The sequence below is a fragment of the Rattus norvegicus genome, chromosome X (assembly GCF_036323735.1).
Source record: "Rattus norvegicus strain BN/NHsdMcwi chromosome X, GRCr8, whole genome shotgun sequence".
Classification (NCBI taxonomy): domain Eukaryota; kingdom Metazoa; phylum Chordata; class Mammalia; order Rodentia; family Muridae; genus Rattus; species Rattus norvegicus.
In genome coordinates, this window is record NC_086039.1 from 133,944,549 (window position 1) to 133,970,797 (window position 26,249).

The 26,249-nt window shown below is 43.4% G+C and overlaps 1 protein-coding gene across 15 annotated transcripts; it reads right to left on the bottom strand.

Moving 5' to 3' along the window:
• Positions 1 to 3,168: 3,168 nt before the first annotated feature.
• On the bottom strand, positions 3,169 to 18,606 carry Igsf1 (immunoglobulin superfamily, member 1). Of its 15 annotated transcripts, none has more exons than XM_063279962.1 (21): positions 18,532 to 18,606; positions 18,342 to 18,403; positions 15,857 to 15,994; positions 15,682 to 15,708; positions 15,053 to 15,334; positions 14,458 to 14,745; positions 12,343 to 12,627; positions 11,815 to 12,108; positions 11,050 to 11,301; positions 10,635 to 10,761; positions 8,770 to 8,840; positions 8,640 to 8,672; positions 7,965 to 8,255; positions 7,474 to 7,752; positions 6,603 to 6,890; positions 5,559 to 5,846; positions 5,093 to 5,380; positions 4,609 to 4,896; positions 4,200 to 4,478; positions 3,730 to 3,853; positions 3,169 to 3,580 (listed from the first exon to the last, which is right to left on the bottom strand). In XM_063279962.1, exons 3-21 carry the CDS (start codon positions 15,894 to 15,896, stop codon positions 3,445 to 3,447), a joined length of 3,960 nt encoding a protein of 1,319 aa, XP_063136032.1. In that variant the 5' UTR covers positions 15,897 to 15,994; positions 18,342 to 18,403; positions 18,532 to 18,606; the 3' UTR covers positions 3,169 to 3,444. The 15 variants fall into 15 exon arrangements, with proteins under 15 accessions (XP_063136032.1, XP_063136029.1, XP_063136030.1 ...); XM_063279959.1 differs by having other exon boundaries at positions 11,050 to 11,328; XM_063279960.1 differs by having other exon boundaries at positions 15,053 to 15,337.
• Positions 18,607 to 26,249: the final 7,643 nt, after the last annotated feature.

Sequence of the window (26,249 nt, forward strand, 5' to 3'; positions counted from 1 at the left end):
AAGTCCTTATAGAGACCCCCAACATCTTTCTTGGCTGCATTCTCATTGCCTCTCAGACTAGTATCTGCTTTTATGCTCCTCCTTACTCTGCCCTAGCCACAGGAGCTCACTCACAACTTGAAAAAACAAGGCATTACTTCCGTCTTGGGGCTACTGCACCCATGTTTTCCACTGAGTGGAATACATGTTGCCTAGATATTTCTTCTTACTGTTATTTTGTGTTCTTTAAACCATAACCCAAATATCACCTTCTTACTGAGTTCTTCTCAGTCATCTTTCAAGCATTGCAGTGATTTTCAAGGACAATAAATCTTGAAGTTTCTGTTCGTTGATTAGCTTTTCAACACCGAACTGATTACTATGTAATATTTCATATAACTTACTACTGATGATACTTACTATTTGCTTCCCATACCAGATGGGCAAGGAATATATATTTCACTCAAAAACGTATCCAGTGCCTATGACAGTGGGATACATATATAAAATAGTCAATATGTATTTGTAGAACACACAGGTAAATTGAATGTTTTAAAGTGATGCTCTACTTGAGTCTGGCAGAACTGAGATAGACATAAAACTCTGCCGTATCTGGAGGCTAGATAATTGGGAACTGCTAGCATAAACATATTTCTGAATGGATGATTGAACACTGATACCACTGTTGATGGAGATTGTTTGGACTTGGACTTCTCCCATTTTCCAAACTTTGAAGGACTGTTTTGTGGATTTAGTCTGAGTTAGGACCAGTAAGCACGAAAGGGATACACACAGTCAGAAAGTCCATGCACCAAGTGGAAATTCTCAAGCTGTCTCATGTTGGGATGAGCTCCCTTTGGGTGGGGCTAGAATAGATTTCATGTCTACACATCAGTGTGGCTATAGAGAAGAGATCCTGTATGAGACTATCTTCATACCTCTGGGATGGTGGAGACAAAAGTGTAGGAACTCAATGATCAACAGGGATTTGCATCTATTTTCTCCAACTCTGCAGAGGCATTTGGGTTTTCTTTTTAAAAAGATAAATTCTCCTGTAAAGGTTCATTCCCTAATTGCGATTCCACTTCCCAGAAATTACCTGATGCTGGTGATGATTAGAGGCCAGCCAGGGGTAAAGGGACTGATTCCCATGGCAACCAGGTTGAAAAAAAATAACAAAAGAAAACAGACCACAAGGAGAATTGTCAGAAACAAGCTACATTGCCATTATAAGTAGATATTTAATTCATTGAGATAGTTGTTACACCTTCTGCATTATAAATAGATATTTAATTCATTGACATAGCTTTGACAGGGAGTAGCAGAGTTAAATTCCAGAGCGAATCTTTGTCTTTTAAGTATCTCACAGTTAACTGACAAGTATTCCCTCCCTTCTAATACTTGCAGAACTGAGTTCTCTGAGTCAAAGAATAGTGTGTATGAGTGTTTTAGGAAAGCCAACTGAGAGTCCAGTGTCACAATATTTCTCACAGTTTGTTTCTCAGACTTTTTCCTGACGGCATGTGAGTACCTCTCTTTGAACCTTGGTGACACAGGAGACCCCAGGCTCAATGTGTACATTTCACAAGAGTCTGGCATGTTTGTCTTTTTCAGGCCCTGCTTTTCAAATGTGGAGCCTACTCTAACTTTCAGTCCCTGGGTCTCTCTCAAATATTTTCCTCTGTTTCTCTGTTTCTCTCTGTTTTCTCTCTCTCTCTCTCTCTCTCTGTTTCTCTCTCTCTCTCTCTCTCTCTCTCTCTCTCTCTCTCTCTCTCTCTCTCTCTCTGTGTGTGTGTGTGTGTGTGTGTGTACAGTTGGAACAATCAAATGATCCCTTGATAACTTGCACAGCTCTGTCACTAACCTTGACAACAAATACTTTGAAACACCCAAAGAACAGAAAACATAACTGGGCACCATCAAAGGACTTTTTTATCCTAAAACCAAGGACTGAGGACTGGCCTATTTCCAGTGTTCAAAAGGCACCGCTAGACTGAGGGTTAAGGATGTAGAGTTTGAGGGCAGAGAGTAATGTTCAGCACAAAGCAACAATTAGGTTTGGCTGGATTCAAATGCAAAGGCACTTTTCAAATGCAATTTTTAGAAACACTATAAGAAATTAGTACAAGCAACTAATAGAATCTCATCAAATGGAAATCAGAGTGGGACTTTGTACTTCTACATTCCACAGAGCTTAATACAAATTAGCCTATAATACACAGTGTGTTTCATTCTTCAGGATTAAGGGAAATGGGATGCATTCTTTTTCATTAACTTCTAGGATAGATAAGCTTCCTAATGTAAGGATATAAGAGTTACTTTATAAACTTTATTGTACCCCAGGTTAAATAATTCACTGTGTGCTCAACCCTTGTATATTGTTCTATGGAACAGTATTTGTTATTTCACAGTACTGGGAGGCAAGGAACTTTAGGGTTCCTTTAGGGTTCTTTTGGTGTGTGAAGGGCTCATAACCTCCTGTAGGACCCAGAGCTCAATTCTTCTGAGGTCTTAAACAAGGAAGTAGGTAATCCCCCCACCCCATCAAACATGTCTAATATATGTTAAATTCCCATCCATGAAGCAAAGTGGGTTTTGATGCAGGAAAAGGATCAACCACTAAAAGTAAGAGACAATTCCAATTTGAGTCCTAGGAATGGACATTCAAAGATCCCCTGATAAACACCAAACCTGATAACTGCTTGCTTACTTCCAGCGATTGCACTACTAGAGATCAGATCTTTGGAGAGACTGAACTTTCTTTACAGGGAATGAAATATCAATTTGTATTAATTATTCACAATTATTATTGTGGTTGCTGATAAGTGTCACAAGACATACTTGGCCAGTTTAAAAGTTCTATATAGGGCCAGACCTCTGTATAAGAGTTCTTATATATATGGGCCTACAAGTAACAGAGTAAAAAAATAGTGTGTCTTCAATGTTTGTTCTCCTCATGTTTAACTTGAACAGAACCTTGTCATTCAGGGACAGGATGAAAGGGCAGAAGGGCATCATGTTCAGTGTCCATAACTTAAACTAAGCGGTGAACTGCTATTTGGAAGTCCTCCTGCCCTCCTCCTGCACCCAATCCTTGAACTGCTTTCTGTACTAAGTTTCCTTTATCATTTCTGCTAGCGTAGTGCAAAATAGAACAAACAAAAATAAAAGACCACTACCATGGTCTGGTTTGCAGTTAAATAGTGAATAGTCTCTTTATTCAGAAGAAGACATTTTAAACAGAATCGCATGCACCAGTAAATCAGTATGGTGAGGAGTTATAGAGATAAAGGAAACAGCTTGACCTGGTAGAACTTGTCACTCCCAGAACCCTCTTGACCCAACTCAGGTGGTTAGAGGTCAAGAAGCAGTAAATGCTGTGGAATTCCAGGGTAAACAAGTGGGATTCTCAGGTCTCTGCAGGTAAAAGACAGAAGAGGAAAGCTCTTGTAAAGGAGAGGGTAATTATATTGGGACTGTTTGTTCCACTGAGACACCCTGCAAAGCAGATGAAGGAGAATTGGTGGCAGTGCCGGGTTCTCCATCTTGGTTACACTCTTCAAGGACTATGGTCTGGTCTCTCCCATCTGTCTCAGAGCCCCTGTACAAAGGAAAAGATACAAAACTAATGGGAAAGGGTCTTGATAACAAATTGTAGAGCAGGACTCAGAGGCCAGAAAAGTAACTGGATCATGGCTTTTCCAGCAGCACTCCATTTCTGGAACTGAGCTGAGCTGAGTGAGTATTTACCTAGTCCGAAGTCGAGGCCACTTCTTCCACTCTATGGCTAGCACTATCCCCAAGGCTACCACAACCACCACAATCAGGGTACTTCGGACAATGTTACCCACAGTGCACTCTTGAGCAACAGGCCCTGTGGTATATCAAAAAATCAGAATTGTAGCTTCGCACATCAGTGTTTCTCTAAATATTATGTTGTCCTCTCGCTCTTGCCTCCCCAGAGCCGCATGCAAGCCATGCATTGAGCTGTGGAAGAAATGACCAGTCAAGGTGCAAGGAGAATAGGCTGGGTCACTCAGTACCTCTAAGTGAACACGACGTCTGATTTTTCTCCTCATCTTTATAAGAGGTATGATATACTTGAGGGCTCCAACTCCACACCCTTGCTGTCTCCTATTTTGCTTTATCTCTGTGGAGACTGTTCTTGAGATCCCAGTAGCATGAAAACAGGAACGTTCCTGGAAGCATTACCCACTCACCTGCGGCTCCAACCAGCTCCAGGGAGTCGCTGGGCTCTGACCAGATGTCAGGGTAAGCCTGCAGCCGATAGCTGCAACTGTAGTTTCCAATGCCTTTCCCTTCCATGTTGCCGATAACAAAATCTCCATCCTCTGAGAACTGTTGGGGGGCCTCTTCTCCATCGTGTTCTAGCACGAATTCAACTCCTGGCAGGGGTCCTCGGCACTGAAGGGTGATATCCTTTCCTAGTTTGAACACAGTGCTGGGCCACGCTGACAGAGAGGGTTTAGGGGGCTTATCTGTAACCAAACCGAGAATACAGAGTTAAAAGAAGTGACCTTAAAGTCCACCAATTCTTGTACTATTTGTAACCTCTAGAACGCCTAAAAACTACAGAATCTAAAGGCTTTCTTGGGTTTCAGAACCTACCGGTCACCCAGATCTCTAGAGAGTTGCTGTGATTAGAAGCCACAAGGGGAGCAGAATCCAGATAATAAACACAGCTGTAAACACCAGAATCTTGATCCCTCACCACTGGCATCCAGAAGTCAGCTCTGTACCCACTTGGCCTCTGTTGTTCTATGGGCTGTTGTGTCCCCTCCTTCAACAGGACAAATGTCGAATCTGGCAGTTCTCCTTGACATTGAAAAGTCATGTTTTCTCCGGGGACTACCATGGGACCAGGCTGGACTAACAGGCTGGGCTTAGGGAGTAAACCTACAAGAAATTAACTGCTGGTCAGAGGTCAGCCATTTTAAAGTTTATTCCTCCATGACCTCCCCTATTATCTCATAAATAAAGAGGTGAGACTACTGTTTGCCTCTATATGAGTTCTTAAAAAATATCTTCCATGAACCAGTGAATCTAATCATATCTACACTACAACACCCATTCCATTGTTTCATCCCCTTACCAGTGACTATGAGTTCCAGAGTGTTGCTAGGCTGTATCTTGATAGGGCTCATCCAGTCAGGGTGGTAACAGCAGCTATAACGTCCTATGCTAGCACCAGATATATTGATGATAGGGAATGCCCCTTCATTGCTAGTGGAATCCCAAAGCTGCATTGAAGTGGCTTCTCCTTCTTTGTGCAGAATGTACCCAACTCCATGGACTGGTCCTTGGCACCATAGAGTAACATTCTGCCCCATGGTGACCACAGAACTAGGCTCAGCAGACAACCATGGTCTGGGGAATGTGTCTAGACAGAGAACAAAGATGGGTGAGATATGAGTATACAACCTTGTTAGCTGTCCTCCATGATAAGTGCTTTGCTTTGAACCCCCTCCATAATTTGCCCTACAGTTTTAGGAGACATTAACCCCCACAGACCCTGCTCAATCGACCATATCCCAGCCCCATGTTTTGTCTGTCCTTACCAGTCACCCAGATCATAAGGGGGGTACTAAGATATGAGCCCCTGTTGGACATGGTTGTCTCATAGTAGACACAGCTGTAGTTCCCAAAGTCCTCTGCTCCAACAGTGTGGAGGAGGAAGTCAACGGAGGTCCCCGAGGCACTCTGAAACTGTAAGGGAGCATGAGCACCCTCCTGTAAGAGGGCAAACCTCATGCCCTGGAAAATTCCTTGACAGCGCAGGGTCACATTCTTCCCAGGAAGCACCACAGGGCCTGGCTGTGCCAGGAGAGTGGGTTTGGGGTAGAATTCTAAAATGAAAAAGATTATAATATAAGAGAAGACTGCTCCCCACACTTTGCAAATAGCTTTTATAATTTTGTTATAGGAGATGATATATGTTTATTGCAGAAAATTAGAAAATGCAATAAAAAACTAATGAAGAAAACATAATTTTACCAACTCAAATATAACTATTCCTTACCTAGTTTTCCTCTTATATTTTAACACACGACTATGTCCCTGAGCTGAGGGTATTTATGTAATTGAGACCCCAGTGCATGAAGGGATAAAGCATCTGATATGTTTATATTGTGAATCCTTTCCTATGACATTAAACACCCTTTGATATGATCATTTGTCATGGCTGTATAACATGTACCTGACATTTCAAGGTTTTCTCCTATTCTCTGAGGGCTATCCAGCCACCAATCCCTGACAGCTTAGGAAAAGGCAGATATTCAACCCAAAGCTCAAGGCCAACCCTAAAAGGATTAGCTCCAAAAGGCAACTTGAGTTTTGTTCTTGGATTGAACACCCCTATCTTCCTCACCTCTTTCTTCAGAAGTAAATTACTGGCCTGCCCCACTCCTTTGTTGTTGTTTTTTTTTTTTTTCTTGTGACGATAGTAACATGAGCAGCTGTCCTACATGGACAGTTTATTGCCATATGCCAAACACTGTCCTAAGAACATTCTCAGTGTCCTTTAGAGTGTCCTTTCCTCTTACTGGCAGTCCTTCCACTCTCTTGGGTCAGTATTCCCCCCATGAAGACTTCCCTTCCCTAACCTGTCACAATAAGCTCCACGGGGTCGCTGGGCTCAGACCAGATGGAAAAGTCATAATAACGGCAGCTATAGTTTCCTCCATCACCAATGCCCACTGAAATGATCAGAAAGTGTGCTGTGCTGGTTCCTGGGTTTCCCCAGACTGGGTCACTGGATGCAATTTCATTGCCATCCTTGTAAAGAATAAAACTCATGTGTTCCCGGGAGGTGGAGCAATTGAAAGTCACTCTAGAACCAGGAGTGACCACGGGGCTAGCCCATGTCTTGAAGAAAGGCTTGGGGTACAGTTCTAGAAAAGAAAAAGAAAACATTACAAACCCAAATCAAAAAAATAAGAAGCAAATACAACAAACAATGGTTTTAGGAAGCAGTCTGATATACGTGTTTCATTCAGACATATATGCATTGATGATTTTGTTTGTTTATTTGTTTGTTTTTAGAGGGATCCCTCACTCCTCTCCCTCATTGCCTCCAGAGAAATCCTCACTGTCACTGACTAGGCAAAGGAGTATATTGAAAGACTAAACTTTCTTTGTGACTCATAGTTTGGAGCCTTAATTTGCCCATCGGGGTAAAAGAAGAAAATGGTAGCTGCTTCACCTCACTTCAAGATTCCCTCTATAATTAAAGGAGATAATCGATGGGGAAATAATCAGAAAATTAAATCACCCTCCACAAACTCAAGCTATTAATAACAATTATGCTATTAATATCGTGCAGCCAGAGGCCCTGGCACTCCCAGAGCCACGCCTGCCTGGCTCTAAGATTGGACACAGGCTCCTAGTACCAGCAGCAAAGTTTGTGGTGGACATAGGAGTGTCTATCACGAACTTTCCCGCCCCTCCTCCTCCACACACTCTCTTCAGCTCTACCTTTTATGACAAGCTCCAGGGGAGCACTGGGCTCAGACCACTTGAAGGGCTGCTTTTCAGTATGTGTGCGGCAGCTGTAATTGCCCTCCTCTTTATCCTCCATTCTTTGAATTGTAAAGAAGGCTTCTCTCCCAACAGCACCGAGTTGCTGGACAGGTTCCTGCTCTCCCATCTTATACAGAGCAAACCCCAAGCCTTCCAGCCATCCTTTACATCGGATCTGCAGTTCCTGGCCCCGGATTGGAAGGGAAGCCGAAATGACAGGTTTGGGAAGGATGTCTAGAAAACAAAGCGTGATGGCGAGGGATCAAAAGTTTGGAAGTGCCGAGGATGGGACGCTCAGTTACTTTCTCTACAAACAAACCGAAATGTATCCCTGAGTTCCTCAGTCTGTTTCCTCTTACTTTTTCCCTCACCCCTCCCCCACCATCTACTCTCAGCAGCACAGGAGTTCCAGGGGCACTCCGGGAGGACCCTCAGCTTTCTCTTACCTGTCCCCACTAGTTCAAGTGCTTCACTAGGCTCCGACACAGCCATCTCCTCCCATGAATGGCAATGGTAACTCCCGGTGTGGCTTTGGGTCAGGGCGCCAAGGGGGAAGGCAGCCCGGACCTGCTCTGAGGCCGGGCGAGTTGCAATCCACCCAGTCCCGTCCTTTAGTAGCACAAACTCCTTAGTTGAGCCAGAAGGGCTTCTGCACCAGAGGGTTACGTTCTTCCACGGGGCCTGAGGGAAGTTCGTCTCTGCCCACAGTTCAGGTTTAGGGGTTGGCATGATGATTTCTAGAAACAGCAAAGTTAATAAAGCCATTCTCTTGGTATTCCTCCTCCCTCCTTTCCTTTCTCTTAAAGCCCCTACCCAGATCACACGCCCCCTCCCCTTCAATCAGAAGCCTTTATTTCCTATTTTGCTTCTTTCTCCAGGTTCTGGGGAAAGGGAGCTGCTGTCTCAGCTGAGCCTCACAAAAGTGCAGGAGCCTGAAGGAAATTTTTACAGGCAGAAAGACAAAGTTGGAGACTGAACGTTGCCAGTAGCTTTAACAAGTGCCCCTTCCTGGCTGTCCTTCCCTCCCAACCAGTCACTCCCTGGGCACTGACACTGACACTCTGTAGTTATTTCGGATCTCCAGAGAGGAATGTCCCAGTCTGGAGCAGGAAAAAACTCACCAATCTCCTCTGTCAATGCCCCATTGCACAGCCCTGCAAAAGAAACCCTTGTCAGGTTCCGCTCCCTGTTCACCAAGACTGACCCTGCCCCAGCCTGCTGCCCAGACCCCTGTTCCACCTTTGTACTCACCACAGCAAAGAAGAGCTATGAGTATGACGAGCATGGCAACCCCTTGAGCTGTTCCCAACAACCAGGCTTCTCTAGTGAGACCAGAAAAAAAAAGATGAGAGGAGTTGCTGGGATTAGGGGGAGGGCGGAGAGAAGGGGGCGGCAATTTATGTCATTGGCTTATTCTCTACCCAATAGGGATTGGGTATAACCAGGATAATGGGACATAATCTTTTCTGACACTGATGACTTCTTCTTGAGGGCCTAGCTGCCTACAAACCCCTTGCACTGTATGCCCCTCATGTCTGCCCCCCACCCCCAGTTTGTATTATATATTAGCTTTCCATGGCTCTTGATAAGGTTGCTGCTGCAAATGAGATGTCAGGTGGGAAAGTGCTTTTGTATCTCCAGTTCTCAGAACCCCTGAAGCTCAGCAGCTCCCGGCGGTTGCATGTTGGGGTGGAAAGAGCAACCTTGAGTGTTTCTCAGTCATCAAGTTTAAGTTTGGAAGTAGTTGTCCCTATGGTAGTATTGGTCTTCAGACTGACCTGTCTCACCTGCCTTTGTTATGGAAGGGTTCCCTAGGTAGCCTTGATGAATTACCAGAAGACTGCCTGTCAGTCCTGAGCTAGCTTGTCAGAGAGCGGGTGATCCCTCCACTACATAGATTGTGACTACAAATCTGTAGCCCTGTTGCTGGGCTCTGCCTCCTGGACAATGAGGAGGTATAAAGCCAAAATTCAACTGACAATTTTGTTTGCCTTAGGAAACAGTGACTATCCTCAGCCTTTTTCTGGTCAGGAAAACAACTTTTCAAGTTGCTTTCTATGAAATCTAGATTCTGGTCTTATTCCTTGATGCTTGATTCTTGGAGTAGGATAATCCCACTAGGAGCTTAGCCTAAAGCATATGAAATTTAGGGCAGATCTAAGGGCATAAAAATTGACCTCCTGGAACACTGTTTGAAAACTCCAAGGATGTTTTTTTTTTCTCCCAGAAACCACTTGTTGCCTTGGCACACTATCCCTCAGATCCTATTGGAAAACACAGACACACAGAGTCACAGTGATCTTTCCTTGTGTATTATCTTTCCCAGACACACAAAGGTGACAGAGAGGTATATCCAGAAGCTGGGGGTGGAAGGAAGTAGGCAAAGTAAGATTTCTACTCAATTAAGAACGGTCATTTCTCTTTTCATTGCCAACTGGATAACCTTAGAAAACCATGGGGATTAGGAACAGAAATCAATGGTCCAAAGGAGAATGTAAAGAAATGGCAGTAGGATCGTGTGGGCTGTATTTTCTGGCTAGAGGAAACAATCTGATCCTCTGATTCCATTTATTGTCTTATCAAATGCCTAACTAGCTTAAAACTCTACCCTAAGTGTGCTCTGCACAGACAGCAGGAATCAAGAGTAACAGAAAAACTTGTTTGTAAGGAACCTAGAGTGGACTAAAATATTCCCTCTAGCCCTTGAATGTGAGGGGTAATGTTGAAAAAATAGGATTGGAATTAGCTAGCAAGCCAGAAGATAAAACAGCACGGCTTCTTATAAGCATGTTCACACCATATCAATAGGGAAGATATCTGTAATGTCTTGTGGACAAAGCTGTTTAAGAGGAAATGAGGGCACTGTAGGAGGTGTAGTGGTTAGGGAACATGCTTCTGATTATTCTTCTAGCCCCAGAAACCTATACATGACTCCACTTGGGTAATGACCCTTCCGTGAGGTGAAAAACAGATGGAATGAGCATGCCTTGACTTGTAAGTCTAGATGCTGAGGAGAAACCTAAGAATGCGTCCTTATGCTTACTATAACTGGAGACTGACCCATTCTGCACACAGTCAGCTAGCCGGGGCAACAACAGCTGAGCAAAGACAGTTACCTGAGTCTCAGTCTCCGACACTTCCATTGTAGCCACAGCACTAGCAACAGCAAGGAAAGAAACTGCACCGTTAAGGACACCCTGATAGCTTCATTCAGAATGGAATTCCAGGGGAGGAAGCCTGTGACTAGAGGAGATCAGAAGCAGAAACCTTGATGGGATGAGGTCAGACAGATAATGTCATGGTGGGGGAGGGGAGCCGGTCACAGAGCAAGCATCTGTTCTTGGAGAATAGGAAGGAGTCTTCAAAATATTCTGGCCACTCCTTTGAGTTATTGTAGCACACCCAAGGAAAGCATGCCTAGGTTCACGGGTCCTGATTTCCAACCCCTTACTCCCTTTCCCATATATTTCTGGGCATTGTTTTAGAATCCCAGGATATCGAGTATACTCGTATGGGAAGTTATCTTCTCACCTGCTGGCCCCACCAACTTGAGAGGCTCACTGCGATGTGACCAGATGTTAGCGTGTGACTCAATACGATAGCTGCAACTGTAGGTACCCGTGCCTTGCCCTTCAATGTTAGTGATGATGAAGTCTCCGTCTACTGAGAATTTTTGGAATGTTGTTGTTTCTTCCCATTCCAAAGAAAATTCAAGAACTGGATGAGATACTCGGCACTGAAGGGTGATGGTCTTTCCTACTTTGAACACGGAACTGGGCCAAGCTGAAAGGGAGGGTTTGGGGGGCTTATCTGAAACCAATCCAGAGACCACAGTTAGAAATGACACTGAGTCAGCACCCTCTGCCAGGCCAAATGATTCACAGCTCCCCATTTGGGATTCTCTCTTTTCACTTACATTTGGTCAGTGACTTCAGACTTTGTGTGTTTAGAGTTCTTTTCCCCTCTCCATGGTTCTCTAAAGACTACTGCCTCTTAATTTCAATCTGGAAGAGCTCATACCTGTTAACACTCCCTGGCTTGAAGGAAATTAATTTTAATTTTTTCATGACTCACAGTGGGGCTGTGTCATGCTGAGAGATAAGACTTAAGGTCAATCTCACGAGAGAGAAGGTTCCTGAAGGAAATAAAGTCCTACGCCATATTCCTAGTGTTTTCTCATTAGCTTGTACCTCTAGGAAAGTGCAGGAGCCACTAAAACCTCCCTCATTAGAGCACTCTAATAATGATAAAAGCAAATATGTAACAGTAAAATTAAAGCCAGTTAGGATCACTTGCCTACAACAATCAGCTCCACAGTGTTGTATGTCGCCATCTTAATGGAAGTCTTCCAGGTAAGATAATAGTGGCAGCTATAGATGCCAGCATCCCTGTAGGTCACATTCTTTAGGAAGAATGAATTGTTGCCAGTGTTGCTGGTGGCATCCAGAAACTGAAGGGGCTTTTCTTCTCCCTTCTTATGGAGTGCAAGACCCACTCCATCCATCAGTCCTCCACATCTCAGGCTCACGTTTTGACCCATTTGAATCACAGGGCTGGGCTGAACAAGTAGCCAGGTCTTGGGAAAAGTGTCTAGGATGAAACCCAAAATACAAATAGCCAATGGTAAAACTCTCTACTGCTTCTAATACTTAGGGCTATCTCCTTCCTCTGTCTTCTAGTTTGAACTTTGCAAATCCCCCAGTGTGGTCCACAAATTCTGTTCCTGACCACCACCACTAGCCCTGGCTGAGTGATTGAGTAAAGGATGGGAGAGGGAGTCAGAAGAAGCTTTATAACCTATTCCATAGCATACCCATGTCTTACCAGTCACCCAGATTTTCAGGATATCACTAAGCAGTGAGCCCCTGTATGACCCATCATAGTAAAAACAGAGGTAGTGCCCTGTATCCTGTGTCTTCAGAGCCTGGAAGTAGAAATATGCCTCATTTTTTATTGGCTTCTTGTAGTAATATGGTTTCTTCAAGTCTTCCAACCTCATTAAAGCAAACGTCATTCCATATATTGGCCCTTGGCACCTGAGACTCAGGCTTTCTCCTGGTGCCAGGATGGGCCCAGGATGGGCTGTCAGAGTTGGTTTGGGGTAGAGACCTAGAAAGGGAAGAGACCCTTAAGATACAGTTTGGCTAGTTTTTTTTTTTCTTATCTGTGTTTATTCTCCTAGTTTCTTTGGACAAAAACAGTAATTGGGATGTAGGCTTCCTTCCTTCTCTTGCCTTAGATTTATGCCTCTTCATGTATAGAATCAGGGGTAAGTTCTCTTATAGCCCCCTCCCTCCATCCTACTCTACTAACTCCACTGTGAGCTCATCCAGGTATAGGTGCTTGCCTCAGAGGACTGTCTACATCCACGATTCCCTGTATCTTCAGGTCTCTAAAATGACAAATATAGTTCCTCCCACAGACAGAAAATCTACACCTCTAAAAATGACTTTGATTCCATCTTGTAGAGCATAACTTTCACTGAAATATTGATAAGAGCATATGAACACATTAGTCTTGCTTTAGGAGCCTACTTCCAACATTTGCAGCATGAAGTTGGAGGAGGTCAATAGGGAGATTTGGGTAATAACTCAGTAAGCCAATGAAATCCGGTAATGGGGTCCACCCTTATTTCTATGGATTGTTTTTCTAATATGGCTGTACTATTAAACTTTAGCTTCACATGACTCCATTTTATCCCAACTCAAATCCCAGCTATATAGCTCATCTATTATGGAAGGCTCAGCTCTGTCCTATACTCATGGGAGCTTTTTGGATGTGTCACGAAACATGGCAGTCTAGTTCTGTTGAGTGTCAATAATATAAAATTCCTACCATCCTAAAATTAACAGAGAAGTGGAAACCCTGGTTAACGTTAATTGCTGAAATGTGTGTTAGTGGGGAACTATGGTGAAAGGGTGTGTGTACCACAAGCATCCATATACACAGGGTAAACCGTCCTTTGTATTTTGATCCTCAAGAAAAAGCTATACTAATAAAATTATTAACTACCATTTATTGAGAACTTATGTGCCAGGCACTATACATGTTATTTAGGCAAATCCTCACAACAACCCTGTGAGGTAGGCATTACTCTCATAGCAATTTTTCAGATCATGAAATTGAATCACAGAGTGACATTGTACAAAAGATTGGACAGGTACTGTTATCCTGTGTTAGAATGGGGAAAACAAAAGTACAGAGAAGTGACATGACTTGTTCAACATCACACAGGGAAGCAGTGTCACGGGTGGAACTAGAAATCAGGGGTACTTTCTGCAGCATCACAATTTCCCTAGATCTATTTTGCTTGCAGTAGAAACTACATAAATGTAGACAACTTTGTTTGGAATCATCCAGGGCATGGGATGGAGGAGTTGAAGCTGGAGTGTGTTTTTCTAGGAGTTGGACCTTTGGGGGGTTGTCTTCTGTGTTTAGAGCTTGGTGCTGCCTTTACTGGCTCTAGTGATATGGGGTGAAGGAATCTGTTGCCTTTTTTCTTATTTCTTTTGATTGTTTTACATCAATGGGCACAGTGATTCAGTCTGTTTTGCATTCTTAAATAAACCATTGAAAATACACTGAACCTTTTAATAAGTCAATTTTAAGACTGTACTGGCAATGCCTGGCACATATTAGGTGCTCAATAAATATGGGATGAATGAATGAATGGTGATCAACAAGTACAGGACAGTAAAACCATGATAAGATGAAGTTGCTGAGCAGCTGGGGAGGCTCACGAGCAAGCGAAAGGATTATCTGCTTTAAAGCATGTATGATTCTAATTTGTAGCTCAGGAAAATGTCAAAAAACTCTACCTCATTGACTTTGAAGGGCCTAGAAACTGGCTAAGGCAAGTAATATGACAAACTTTTGCTCAACCAGCCATGATCCCTGGGATAACAATTGTCAGATGCCAGCAGCCATGGGCACACCCACCTGCTACCACCAACTTTAGGGGGTTGCTGGGCTCTGACCACAGAGTGGGGAGCATCTGGATATGGGTGCGGCAGATGTAAATGCCTTCATTCTCAGGTGCCAAGTTGTCAATGGAGAAGATGGCCATTGTCCCAGTTGGGACTTGGTAATCTATGGGCTCTGTGTATCCCTCTTTAAACAGCATAAATACCAAATCCTGAAGCCATCCATGGCAGAGAATATTAACATTGCATCCAGGAAAAGGGGGGGTCTCTGCCTGGATCCAGAAGATAGGTTTAGGGAGTTGGCCTGGAAAATAAAACAGAATGAACTGATATGAGTTAGAGAATGGGAGGTGCTGCCTAGATAGCAGGAGAGGTGAGATAGGCTTTAGATGAGCCTTCCCTGAACAACTTTTCCTTGCCCCACCCTTCCAGAGCTGCGTCCTCTACATGCATTGTCTGTTAAGGAGTAGGCACTTATTTGTTATCTGTGACGCACATATATGCATACATTTGAGGTAAATGAATCACTTCAACAAAACCTTCCCTGGGATGGTGATTTTAAGTGCTAAGAGTAGGAGAATATTCTTGAGTATTTAGTCTTGCCATCTCACCTGGTGCTTCTAGCTCTAGAATTTTACTGGGCTTCGACCAGCCTTTCTCATTCCAGTAGCAGCATCGATAAAGACCTGTATTGGACTCAGTAAGGGCACCTATGAAGAATGAAACTTGGAAGGTCTTGTAAGGAGGATGAATCCAGGTCATCTGTGTGTTATCCTTCAGCAGCAGGAACTTGCTGGATACCCGAGAGGGGCTTTTGCACCAAAGTGTGATGTTCTCCCAAGGGGCCTGGGGGTAGTTGGACTCTATCCATAGCTCTGGTTGAGACTCCACTGCTGCTATTCCCCAAAATCAGAAAGATATTAGCACTCAGCCCTCTCCACCCCACAACACACCTTAAAATTAACTCTAACCCGCCCAGAGGCTGACTTCTGCCTTCTTGTGGAAGTGGGAGTGTCTGTTCCTGGATGGGTTTGGGAGAGGAGTACCAGGGGCATTTGTTCCAGGTATCCAACTGAGCAGGGGTATAGGCTTCCTTCTAAAGCAGGAGAACGCTCTGCATATTTCTCAGGAAATCAAGTCATAATGGAAGATGATTTGATTCCCAAGTAGCTTTTCTTGGGTAGCTCAAAGCTATACAGACAGGCCAGTACCTTAGAATTCCAGACTGGAAGACACTTACCCATTGAAGTCATACCCCGATTGAGCCCTGAAAAGAGAATGGTAAGGGAAAGTCTACTTTTCAACATTGCCCCCCTCCAACCTCAACAAACTCCCCAAGTCCCCCAGGAGTCTGCTCACAACAGCCTCTCTAAGAGGATCATTGTTGTTGCTTCTCATCCCTTCCTTGTACTTACAAATGCAAAGGAGCAAAAGAGTGAAGGTCCGAAGCATCATGGCTGTCACTCTAGCCTGTCCCGGCCTATGGGCCCTCTGGTGCAGGATGTGTATTTCAAGTCTTGAAGGCTTTGCTTCTTCTTAAAAGGTAGTAGAATCTAAAAGAAGACATTTTCTTGCCCAGGGTCTAGTTCTGCTCTTTCAAGTTGCGGTGTGATCTCTGCATTACTCATGACAACCTTACATTCCACTAGCTTGTTAATAAGGCCACTTGTCTGTCACTTTTCTTCCCTTCCCAGGCTCTCTACTCAAGATCTTTCCCTGGGATCCAAGACATTATTTTTGTTGAAATGTTTATTTGTCCCTGAGATTTCTAAGGCACAGAAGGTGACCTTAAACGAGCCTAAAGAAATCCTACTGAGTGGGGGAAGTGGACGCACCTTTTGAGATTTTTAATTAGACATGTGCACTGCTGTACTAGTCACACACAGCATGTGCAAGCATGCGCTCACACACGCATCTGAGGCACCCAACAGCTTAATAAAAAGACATTATTACCACATTACCACTGCTGCCATTTTGTGGCTGGGGCAAATGGCGTTTAGGGAGGATACAAAATTTGCTGAAAGTGAAAATACTAAATAAAAATTAACGTTTCTTTTTCTGTCCAAGGCTGACACTCAAATAGCCAGAGCCAGTATCTCTCCTGATCCCTTCCTCATTCCCTGTCATACCTCCTACTTCATCATAAAGACTTTCCCTTGTAAGGAGTGCTTACAATGCACCCTTATCCCTTACCTCCAAAGCTTAATACCCTATCTTGAGTATGTGTTAGTTAATCCAGCTGCTTCCACATAGTTAATGAAAGTATGAATTAGATCCCTCTTAGAACTTGCCCTTAGCTTCTAAGCAGCTTTTTTCACTACCCCTGGAGAAAGTGGAACTGTTCGAATTTGAAGGAACAGAGAAGAGATATTTGATTTCAGAGAGGTTTTTCCATTTTTCCAGGAGTCATTCCCAACCATATGTATTCCATATACATGAGGTGGATCGTCTTTCTTCTCTCCCCTCTCCACCTAGGGAAGGTGTATCCTCACAGCACAAACTTGGGAGAATTCTCCTCCCTGAGACCTCTACTCATAGTACAAAATCCCGTCTGCCGTCTGCCGTCTGCCTTCAGCTATTTGATCTTACCTCAGTAGGGTGAGGTAGATGCAGCTCCCACAAGAGGAAAAGAGAATGACTTTTTCTAAACTTATCGCAGACCAGCAGCCTCTAACATGGTCTAACGCTAACAGGCTAACAGTGAGTGAAATGGAGAAGTAGAAAGATTCGTTTTCAAAACGCCTGGGCGGTACATAACAGGTTGACACTGCGAAGATTCAAGAAGAGCTGGGCCCTGATTTTCATGTTTTTGTGTTGAAGGGTGCTTAATTTACAGTCTCTGAACTTTTCTTTATCTGTTAATGTGTTTCTGGTATTATTATTTTCGATCATGGAAATGAGTGTATAGTGCCCAGCATGCTGTGTCCGTTTCTTGTAAACAGGTGTATTTTGTCTCATTTTTCAGAAAGGGTTATAATTTGGCATAAGACCATAATGAAACTCTTCCCATCCCAATCCCTAGAACCCCTTGTCCCCAATTTTCTCGATGCCAGGTCAAAGCTTGGACACCACCCTGTTGCTGTTTCCCCTTGGGGCACGGGGCCAGGATCTATTGGGGGAAGCTAGATTCTTTGCCAAGGAAAGAGTTCAACCTGGGATTGTACCCAGGGAATGCCCTCTGAGGATCCAGCATGATCCAGCCTGATCCAGCCTTACCACATGGACATCTGGGTCTTGTTTCTTGGTAACTGGAGTGGGGTCAGAAAAGCTGAATTTCTCAGCATGGCTGACCACTCCTCAATTATTAAAACAAAACAAAACAAAACAAAACAGAATTGTACCATATCATTTCATCCAAGATGATGAATTTTATGCTCAGGGAACTTGGGAACAACCTTTGAGGTTCAAATCTGGCCACGCCCATTTTGCCCTTTCACCCCACCCCCAACTTAGGCAGTTGAGGCTATTTTTTTTAACGGTCCCCTTGTACTCTACCCCAAGCACTTTCCCCACTATTAGGCAGCGCCGCAGTGCTTTCGAGAGTGATATGTACAAAATATCTAAAGGCTAGCCCCTTTCGTAGCTTTAAGGGCTCCAGCAATCAAAAGGGTTGGGCTCCGCGGGGTGCTGGGTACAAGCGTTGCTTAGGGTTTGGAGGGAAGACTGAGAAAGGAAAGGGGGGATATCCACATTGCCCAGAGGTTCTCATTGAGGCGGAGCTCGGATCGGGGGAAAGAAGGAGAGAGGCAGGGATGAAGGAGGTGGGGGGAAAGAGTGGGGAGCAGTTTGATTTACGGCGATTAATCACAGCAGGGGGGTCTTTCGGGGTTTTGTTTAGGATTTTGTAGCCAGTAATTAATCTTCAGCCACTGGACTATGCGCTCATTTGTAGGTACTTACGGTAGAAGAAGGCCCGCTCTGAGGTTGGAGATTCTCCAGAGAGCTCCTCCAGATGCAGCAAACTGCCCGGCATGGGAAGAGCTGTCTAAGGACAGCCTCTCTGGCCCCGAGCCCCGCCTCCCTCTCTCCCCCACCCGCCTCCCGTCCCGCCCCAGCCTCCTCCCCTCCCTTGCTGGGCTCCGGAACCCACCTACACCAACTCTGCCTAGCACCTGCAGTCCTCTGTCGACTAGGATTGGAACGCCCCTCCCAGTTCCCCGCCTCTCTCCCTACTCCCTGCAGAGGTTGCCCGAGCTGGAGTCAGGCCCCTGCCCCCTGCCTGTCGCTCAGAGCTTCATTCGGTCACTGTATCCTGGAAGGGAAAGGGCCAGCTCCTAAGACAGCTGAAGCTGTATGTAGATCCAACTTTTTAGCTCCCCAATGCCTTTAAAGCGATCTCGGGTCTCCCTCTGCTCATTAAATGCCCCCATGCACTCATCAATGTTTCAACACAATAGTTGAAATGCCTATTGTGTGCACTTTGGCACTGGGCATTTCTAACCTTCAGAGTAACCCTGCAAGATAACAGTTCATTCTCTCGATTTTACTGTTGAGGAAACCAACACTTGCGGACAGTCAGGAACTTGGACAGTCTTTAAAGTCTAGTTTGGGATAAAAGACCAGGTTTTAAAGACATGGACTTTTAGATTTCAGTTTATGTTCTTGCTATGTGACCCCTAGCAAGTCAGTAAAATTCTGAGGCCCGCTTTTAAATAAGATCGCAGAGCCTACTTTGCAGAGCTTTAGCGGCTAAGAGTAAATCTCCAAGTATCAGAGGCCTGACCCACACTAAGTTCTCAACAAAAGCTATCTGTAGCTACTGCTGCTTCCACGTGCTGCTGTTAATCTGTAAATCCCTCCTTAACTGCCTTAGGGAAGTATGTTTTTGAAGACAGAGAGCAATGTTTTGAAAATTTTGCTGACTACAAAATATTTCTCAAGTTTTATTTTGCTTATTGTGTGAGCAGCAGAGCCGGAGAGCAGCCAGGGCGTGGCATGTGTCACAGCACATGTGTGGAGGTGGGAGTCATTCAGGGGTCAGTTAGCAACCTCCCAAGTGTTGAAGCAGGGCCACTCTTGTTCCCATCAGCTTATTCTAGGCCAGCTGATCTTCAACCTTCTGGATGATTCTCCTAGCTCTGTCCCCCATCACACTGTAGAAGTACTGGGATTACAAATGTACACCACCCATACAGTTTTTAACCTGGCTTCTGGGGACTGAACTCAACTAAAGATTTTTATGCAAAAAAAAAAAACCTCCCCCCTCCCCGACTGAGTCAGCCCTCTGGTCTCATGAAGATTTTTTTTTTTGAAATGATACTTTTGGGGTGAGACACCAACTATAGCGCACATATAATATGTGATGAAATAAAGTATGACATCCACTGGGCTCATGGAACAATTTATAAGAAATAGCTCAAGTTTCCTTTACGTGTGTTTTACCTTCATAAGATATCTTGAATTATCTAATGAAAATCAATTTCTTCACAAAAGAAACTATGGGAAACCAGACACTATGCTTTAAATGAAGCATTGTAATATCATAGCTTAATGTAGTCCGTGATAACAGTTGCAAAATTCTGGCATTCTTAGATCTTACTCAGCATTTCAAGCTGCAAATTACTGTGGAATAATTAGCCGTATAAACATGCATTTCTGGGCAAATTATTTAACCTCTTGGCATCATTTTTCTTGTTTGAAAGGTGGAAATAATAAATGAACTTGCACAAAGTTTTATGTAGGAATGAATAGAAATTGCCCCTGTCAACCACTACCTAGGGACTGGGACATAACAAGGAGCCTTTAATTCTACAAATGCTTGCTAAGTAGTAGTTCTTTGTGGCAGACATTATTCTGGAGTCGGAAGATACAAGGAGATCTTCAAGCTCTTCAAGAGTCTGTAGTCTAAGCATAACTCATGATAAGGTATGAGTAGGAAATGACAGAGGAGTGTTGAGAATCAGAGACCATGGCAGTGCTGCTGTGAGAAGTGCAAGCAGGTTGCTGTTAGTCTGTGTCTCAACTAGGGACTCAGTTGAGACTGGTTGCAGAAAAGACAGAGCAAGAGTTTTGAACATGTTGAAGAGACAAAATTAGGTAAGTAAGGTGTTTGGAGCATGGTAATGAACATCACAATCTGTGAAACTGGAAGTGCTGTAGCAATATTTTTTGGAGACAATGATGATTGGCTGATTTGGAACCCACTGTGTAGACTATTTTGGCTTGGAATTCATAGTGATCTGCACCCCTCTGTTTTCAAAGGCAGGAATTAAAAGCCTTGGCCAACCCACCTACTTCTACCATACAGTTTCTTCAAATGCTATGATAGTACCAGACACTGTAGTCACTTTTAACTTATTTAACCCTCATAGTTACATAAGGAAGTATCCATCATTACTGACCCCATTTTACAGACTAGAAAACTGAAAACACAGGTATTAAGTGAACTGCCTAAAGTTCAGTAATTAAGCTAGAATCAAAGCTAGGCAGGCAGATGGTATACAGCGTCCCATATTCTCAAAAGTCTTATAGTTCCATCATTTTATGTCACCTTTGCATTGGATAATTAGAATGACAAAAAGAAACTAAACTGGAACTTTAAAAAAAATACACAGATGGGAAAGTTTTGAATAACTTATAAAGTCACTAATCGGATGCACTGTTATTAATGTGGGAAGAAAGTAATTTGTTGTTCCCTAGCTCTCTGCAAGCTTCTGAGTAGAAGCTTGTAGTCTTGGACCTGAATCTAGAGCCCAGTATTGCCCCATCTGGCTGTGGAAGCCTGAGAAGGTCCTAGAACTGCATAGATGAAAATACCACTCAATCTAGCCTTTTTGCATTGGGACACTACGGAGTCTTGAAAACGCTTATTATTCAGGCTTCATAGAAGCCCCTCATTCAGACTATGGCTGCAATTGAGATGCCAGAAACTCCGTCTCTAGGCTACCTAGTAGGTTTTGAGCCCTGTAGCCTGCAGAAAGAGAAGCATTCTCTAGCAGTCTCCCCCTTCCCCCTTGAAGAAACCTCGTGGCCAAGCATTACAAAGCTATCAGGAGGAGCCAACAGGGTCTAAGGGGTGGGAGGGTAGAGCTCCAATGAGATGGAGTTATCTGAATATTGATTCTGCTAGTCCCCTTCCATCAGGATCTGTGGCTGTGAAACACACACACACACACACACACACACACACACACACACACACTTTTTCCTTTCCCTCTCTCACACCCTCTGTCTCTTTTTCCTCCAAGAAGCTCAGAGGTTTTTCTCTTGATTTATTACTCTGTTACTCTGAGATTTAGCAATTGTTAAATAACTCTTTGTTCCTTATTTTGAGAACAACTAATCTTGTGGCTAATGCCTAGGCACTTTTTTTTTTTGCTTTTTGTATTATATAGATCTGGTAGGCTGGCATGAGAGCTCCTACCGTCTTCTCAAAAGTAGTGAAAATCAAAAGTATTTTTGACCCATACTCCTCACTTCCAGACCTTGAGAATGGGTCTAGAGAAGAGGTCTGTATACATCTTGGTGCTCTTGTGCATCTGGTAATAGTGGGAGTAGGGAGTACCTCTGACACTTGGCCTGCTTTGGGGACCCTTTTCCATCTGCTGGATCATGTTTTTGAGCCTTGATATGTGGGTTTGTTCCTTGTCTTATGGCCAATTGTTATGCTATGTTGGATTGATATTCCTTTTCTGAGGGGAAATGAGAAAGATCTGGGGTAGAGAGGAGGTAGGGCACAGACTGGGTGGAGGTGAGGTAGAAACTGTGGTCAGAATGTAATGTAGGTAACTATTTTTTAAAAGAAAATATCAGTTGGTTATTACACAGCATTTGCATTTTTGCATCATTTTGAATTATAATAAATTTATTTTATTGAAAAATTTCTTCAGAGTCCTCTCTTAGGGATTCCTAGAGATTCTAAGTTATCTTCAAAACACAAGACTGCACTGAACACATTTTAAATATATTAAAGTAAGGGGTATAATGTGCAGAGGTTGATTTGAGAGTTCCTGAGCTACAAAGGCTGTCAGGCTAGGACAAAGAACAGAAACTATTTCCTACAGCAGTACTGAGGGGCGGACAAGACACTGTAGATGAGCTTTAAGGAGCAAAAACATAGTCATGAAGAATCATAGGCTGACTTGGCAGGGATTACACATAATCAAGGTTTTGATAAGCTGATGGTGTCTTTTTTGTTGCTGTTTGTTTCATTTGAACAAACTGGTCTTTCATGCCCTGTCCCAAATAGGAGAGACACACAGGACAAAATATCACTTCCTGGGGATACACTTAGGCTTGCCAACACACAGGAACATCTTATCTTCACACTGCACTGAGTGGCCCGGTAGCAATAACTTTAAGTGTGTCATGGCCAGATGATTTTAAGCACAGAAATTGCAACTCTTGCAAATCAGAGACCCCATCCTGTCCCATCCCATTACACCCTGTGAACACTTTCTAAATATTTATTACAAAATCGGCCTCTTCCAGGTATAATTTTAGGATAGTAAATTTCACTTTCAAACAAGAACTTCCCCACCCCCAACTCCACCCCACCCCCCAATACTGGTAGTTTTTTACAAACTTCCAGGAGTTAGGAACATTGTGCTTTCCTCTACCAGTTGTGCTTCATTGTAATGGTAAGCCACCCGAGAAACTATTCACTCACATTCTAAGGATGAAGATATATTTAGCCATCCTGCTCAGGACCCCTCAGATAGAACTGCCATCATTTTCTGCTGTGGAGAGAAAGTGTAATGTAGATGAGGCCATCCGGTGGGGATTTTGGAAGAGCAAGGATGCCTAAGCAGGAAGAGTATTCTCCATCAGTTAAGACCAGATACTGAGTTAGGCTTTGTAGGTGTGGAGGGAGAACTGCATAGAGGTGTTGGGGGTAAACTAACAGAATTCATATTTCAGCATATTCACTGTGTCCAATTATTAAAAGTCAGTAGAGGAAGATGTAACTGAGGGTGTTTCCAGGACTGTGCAGGAAACCTTCTAGAATAAATAAAATAAAAGCAATGGCCCCAAACTAAAATTTATTTAACCCAAAACATGATTGCAAGCTATATAGTATTAGATAGAAACTTGCATGATCGGATATCTGGGTAGTGCATGCTAATACCAAGTAAGTGCATTAAGGTATGAGTGCCTGGGTGACACTGACTGAGGAGTTAATGGTACATAGAAACAAATGATATTTGATTATACCCCAGTCTCCCAAGGTCATCAGGTTCTGCTTGATCCATCTACCACTCCTTGAAAACGTAAACTTCTGGCATTATCCAATGCCTTTATATGCAGTTGAGGAACAATGAGCATCTGAGTGCATCAGTGCTGGAACATATAGATGCAAAGACAGACATAAAATACAGGAGAGTTCTAAGAGTGGGGCTGGAAGTGTTTTCATAGCCATCTTTCCTCGATTTGATGAAGTTAGATTTAGAGGACAGAGGCCACCCCACTGTGAACAGCCAGACAAAATGTATTCTAGAAGTTTATGTCTGACACAGGCAGGCAGGATGCTTGGAAGTGCTGTTGCCAAGGAAGCCCTTTGCTACTCCAGAGTCAGCCTTACCTCCAGTGTATCAAGATTACAGGAATTTGGCCAGGAGTGGGGGGGTGGGGGTGGGGGTGGGGGGGAGGTGGGGGGTGGAAAGAGTGAGAAGGAAATGCCACTGAGAAATGGGCAACTGTGTTTCTCTATTTGCTTGTAATCACTTGTCCAGAGGGAAGTGTAGAAGTTGGTAATTAGGTTCCTTTATCCTACTTATTCTATGATTAGCCAATTATATAACTGAAGTTAAACAGAGAGGACTAAATTGTAAGAGCAACAGAAATTAACAATCTAAATATACCTTTGAGATAAGGCTTACCTTTTACATTCTGTTTGTGAAAATATCCCTTTACAGGCAACCATTCAATGTTCAGTTCTTACAACCAATTTCTCTCTTCTTCCTTTCCTTCCTCCTCCCCTTCTCTTTCCTCCTTCTTTTTTCATTCTTTCTTCCCTCCCACATCTTACTATGTTCCTCAACCTGGTCTTGAACTCAAGATCTTTCTCAAGTGCTACTATTACATGTGTATGTCACTGTGTGTGAGGCTCAAAAGTGAAGAAATTTTCTAAAATGTTCATGTTACCTTGACAGAATGTAAGAAAATATGTTCTGTAAAATGAATCTGTGAATTTCATTTAAACCCATGATAAAATTGTTCATTTTTGATCTATAATGTCTTATGTCACCCACTCTGGATTATATTACTATATTATAACTCATCCTTTTCATTTTCATTTTCTATCCCTTCATTTTTAATTTTTTCTGTTCCTATGCAGTATATGTTATACACAATTATACATATCTATACACTTATGTAAGGTAGGCGCATATGCAAAATAATAGCCAATCAGTGCAATCATACATTTTACTTTATATGTCCCAATCACCCTAAATAAGATGAAGATGTAAATTACCATAGCAACAATATCTAAAATTCTATTAAGACATGGTGCTTTCTAGGTGAATTTAGTTTCTGATGAACCTTATCCTTGAGTATGAGCTGCCTTCAGAAAAGCCAGTGGCTTGGGATTTTTACTGGAAAATGCCTTCAAGTCATCTTGACTGTCTCAGACATTTCTTGCATCTTCAAATTGAACACTTGGCTAGATGGTTCACTTGGGGTTTCACACCTAAGTTGGATAATTTTCTTTTGTTTCAAGTTTAATAATTGAGCAGTCAAATGCCTTAGACTTTTCGTTTCAAATGTATAAGTAATGATTGTGTTCAGTTTGGGAATGTTTTAATAATAGTTCCCTTAATATTCCCAGTTTAAACTGATCTTCAATTTGTCCTCTTTCTACCGGTTGTCTCATCTGTGCTACTTTGAGGCAATTTTCCTCTCTTGGGTAACTTTGATGATGTTCCCATCCATCGGTGTCTTGCTGTCTTATTTGATGGACTTTCCTGTTAGCTTTTGAGAATATCCACTGGCCCGCTGCATTCTGTTGGGGTGATAAGTATCAGTTTTCTAAATGCTGACTCTTCAATTAAATTGTGTTCGATGCTTCTCTGTGAAAGCCATGGCTCTAGAACCCGCTGAGGTCCAATGTCCTATCTCAGCATAAAAGTGCTCCCACTCCCTTTTATATTTAGTTTGCTTGCACCCCTCCCCCACTGTAGCTTAGGCTTTTATTTTTTTATTTTTTTGCTTTTTTTTTATTAACTTGAGTATTTCTTATATACATTTCGAGTGTTATTCCCTTTCCCGGTTTCCGGGCAAACATCACCCTCCCCACTCCCCTTCCTTATGGGTGTTCCCCTCCCAACCCTCCCCCCATTGCCGCCCTCCCCCCCACAGTCTAGTTCACTGGGGGTTCAGACTTAGCAGGACCCAGGGCTTCCCCTTCCACTGGTGATCTTACTAGGATATTCATTGCTACCTATGAGGTCAGAGTCCAGGGTCAGTCCATGTATAGTCTTTAGGTAGTGGCTTAGTCCCTGGAAGCTCTAGTTGCTTGGCATTGTTGTACATATGGGGTCTCGAGCCCCTTCAAGCTCTTCCAGTTCTTTCTCTGATTCCTTCAACGGGGGTCCTATTCTCAGTTCAGTGGTTTGCTGCTGGCATTCGCCTCTGTATTTGCTGCATTCTGGCTGTGTCTCTCAGGAGCGATCTACATCTGGCTACTGTCAGTCTGCACTTCTTTGCTTCATCCATCTTGTCTAATTGGGTGGCTGTATATGTATGGGCCACATGTGGGGCAGGCTCTGAATGGGTGTTCCTTCAGTCTCTGTTTTAATCTTTGCCTCTCCCTTCCCTGCCAAGGGTATTCTTTTTCCTCATTTAAAGAAGGAGTGAAGCATTCACATT

Bases quoted from the DNA above. Each gene is read 5' to 3' on its own strand.
- Igsf1 (XM_006257557.4), bottom strand. From the start codon at position 15,896: ATGATGCTTCGGACCTTCACTCTTTTGCTCCTTTGCATTT. The intron at 15,709-15,856 runs GTAAGTACAAGG...TTCTCTTTTCAG, and splicing joins TCTTTTGCTCCTTTGCATTT to GGCTCAATCGGGGTATGACT. The intron at 6,891-7,473 runs GTAGAGCTGAAG...TTTCTTTTCTAG, and splicing joins CCTGGAGCTTGTCATAAAAG to AACTGTACCCCAAGCCTTTC.